The sequence below is a fragment of the Wasmannia auropunctata genome, unplaced genomic scaffold, assembly GCF_000956235.1.
Source record: "Wasmannia auropunctata unplaced genomic scaffold, wasmannia.A_1.0 LD335897.1, whole genome shotgun sequence".
Classification (NCBI taxonomy): Eukaryota; Metazoa; Arthropoda; class Insecta; order Hymenoptera; family Formicidae; genus Wasmannia; species Wasmannia auropunctata.
In genome coordinates this window covers 47335-50448 of record NW_012026993.1, presented here as the reverse complement: position 1 = coordinate 50448, position 3114 = coordinate 47335, and the positions used below count along the sequence as shown (strand labels likewise).

General features: G+C 32.4%; 1 protein-coding gene across 1 annotated transcript in view; it reads left to right on the top strand.

The window, feature by feature from the left end:
* Positions 1–1017: 1017 nt before the first annotated feature.
* LOC105455583 (DEAD-box helicase Dbp80) overlaps positions 1018–3114 on the top strand; it is a gene marked incomplete at its 5' end in the record, with an annotated part of 5034 nt that continues 2937 nt past the window's right edge. The window contains 5 exons of the mRNA XM_011699011.1: positions 1018–1139; positions 1231–1448; positions 1534–1711; positions 1800–2037; positions 2139–2301. Of these exons, the coding sequence (XP_011697313.1) occupies positions 1018–1139; positions 1231–1448; positions 1534–1711; positions 1800–2037; positions 2139–2301 (919 nt within the window). The remainder of the gene's footprint in view (positions 1140–1230; positions 1449–1533; positions 1712–1799; positions 2038–2138; positions 2302–3114) is intronic.

Here is a 3114-nt window from a genome sequence, read left to right as displayed (position 1 = left end):
CAATATGTTTTCTCTCTCTCTCTCTCTCTCTCTCTCTCTCTCTCTCTCTCTCTCTCTCTCTCTCTATGTATATATATATATATATATATATATAGTTGGCAAAATGTTGCAATTTGCCTACTATTTACTACCTACAAATTGCTGCAGATTTGATTAAAATATTCGGCAAATTGACGTCAACTGTGTTCACATTAAGCTTACGTTCTGTTGACAAAACTTGCTGATATAATGTGAAATTAAATTGTCAATAAAAATCGAGCAAAGCTTCAGTCGGTTTTGGTCGGTTTTTATTATCAATATGCTGTCAGATTATTGGCAGACTTTGTCATTTTAATAACAATTTGTTCTCATGTTATGACAGCAGATTTTATTATATATCTGTCACCAATTTACTGATATCATTGAATATAACGGACTTAAATCTAATTTGATGCTATTTTGACGATAACATTTCTAACATTTGACAAAATTTTGATAGATCTGGCTGACTATGTATATGTAATTAACTTTTAATTGTTACAAGAAAGCCAAATTAAACCAGTGCTGTCAAAGATTTATAATTCTAAGACATGTGTCGGCGTTTACGCTTATTATCTTCCTTTTTCTTAATCAAGATGGATAAATATTGATACGCGTCAAATCAATACTTAGAATTGCAAATTTTGGACAGCACTGATTTAAATCCATCATCAGTTTTATTCATCACTAATCCTCTGCTAGCAAACGTTTTGGCAACCATGTGGTGGAATCAAATCAAAAGTTTTTGTGACTCAAAAGTAAATCTTATTTTTTATGGAATTAAATGGAATTTTTTTAAATATTTATTAAAACTCAACAATTGGTGGATCTTTATTTACAAGATAAACGATGTTTAATTCTCTTCTGCACTTGTTGCTCCAGTTTACCGCTATTTACATGTAAAACAAGTTCGTTATTGGGTCTCGAGTGATCCGTTGTCTGCCGGCGGAAGGTTAATTATGATATAATTTGACACAGTGGTATATATGTATATAAATTATAAACATTCCTTCTTATTTTGCATACAGCAAACCAGCCTTGTTAAAAGGGGTTTATGCCATGGGATTTAATGCACCCTCGAGAATTCAAGAAACTGCTTTACCTACTTTACTCGCCGATCCGTAAGTATTTACCCGAGTTATTTTTGATACTCTTGGTTTTTCTTGAAAAAAAAAAAAAAAGACTTCCAATTAGCCTAAAAAATTGTTTCAGACCACAAAATATGATCGCGCAATCTCAGTCTGGTACAGGCAAGACAGCCGCGTTCGTACTCGCTATGCTGAGTCGGGTGGACCCCACGAAGAATTATCCACAGGTACTTTGTTTGTCGCCGACTTACGAACTAGCGATCCAAACTGGCGAAGTAGCTGCTAAGATGTCTCGCTTCTGTCCCGAGATAAAGATAAAGTACGCTGTGAGGGGAGAAGAAAGTAATACATCATTTTCTCATGTAATTTGAATTGTCCGTTAAGACAAGTTTTTTTCTTAGGATTAACATTGCTTTGATTATTTCAGTAAGCCGTGGATCGTCGATTGAAGAACACATTATTATAGGAACTCCCGGTAAAGTGATGGATTGGGGACAAAAATTCAAGTTTTTCGATCTCAGTAAAATATCGGTATTTGTATTGGACGAGGCTGACGTTATGATCGCCACACAAGGTCATCAAGATCAGTGTATCCGTATTCACAAGTAATTTTTCCGAGATATCTAATTTTGTGTGATCAAATACGTGTATATTTTACGCAAGATATATCACCTGTATTTATTTCGTGCATAGATCACTGCCACGTACGTGTCAAATGATGTTCTTCTCAGCGACATACGAGCCGGAAGTGATGAACTTTGCGGAAATTATAGTCAGTAATCCGCTAATAATACGGCTATTAAGGGAAGAAGAGAGTTTAGATAATATTAAACAATATTACATTAAGTGCAGGAATGTAGATGAAAAATACACGGCTATCACTAATATCTACGGCGTGATTACTATTGGACAGGCGATTATTTTCTGTCACGTAAGATCGATTGCATTTTAAATATTTATTAAATTTGATATCTGGACAACTTGTTTACAAGATACGTCACTTTATTTTTTATTTTTTATTTTTTTTTATAGACAAAGAGAACAGCTAGTTGGTTGGCAGAGAAAATGACGAAAGACGGGCATGCGGTAGCGATATTATCTGGCGACTTGACTGTGGAACAAAGAATTTCTGTACTGGATAGATTTAGAGCAGGACTTGAGAAAGTACTCATCACTACGAATGTCTTAGCTAGAGGTAACTTAACTAGACGTTACTCAATTGGAGGTAATTTTAATTTGGATACAGGGTGCCCTATCCTTCATTTTAAACAGTCAAATAACAAAGAAAATTATACAAGGTGTCCCAAAATTCGCGAATCAAAATATAGCAAGAAAGTCTGCAAAAAATTAAGTAAAGTTATTTGAAAATTTTTATTTTAAACGTAGTATTTTAAAGTAGTTTTTGAGATATAAGAGTTTAAATTTAGCCAATTATAGATTAATACGCGCATGAAGTGCACAACCACTAACACTATCGACGCGTTCACGGACATGTTTCCGTTTAATTGTAATCTATAATTGGCAAAATTTAAACTCTTATCTCAAAAACTACTGCTTAAAATAAAAATTTACAAATAACTTTTTTACTTAATTTTTCGAAGACTTTCTTGCTACGATATTTTGATTCGCGAATTTCGGGACACCCTGTATAATTTCAATTTTTTTAATGAAATGATTTGCATATGACATTGAAAAATTGTGATTTTTTTTTAAATTAATTTTACTATTTTGTCTGTACACCATATTTTGCCATACAACCTTTGTCTAGAAAGTTTTTTTTTTAAATTTGCAAGCTTTTAGATATTTAACTGTTTAAAATAAAATGAGACGTCCTGTATAGCACACATTTAGTTTGTGAATTTTTACCTCTGCTTAAATATAGTGTAATTACAGATGTAAAAAAAAGGTTTTTTTTCCTAATAGAAAAAAATATTAGGAAAAAAACGTGTTTTATTTTATTGAAAAAATACTAATTTGTTTTTTTTTCTAATTCTGATAGCACGACTAA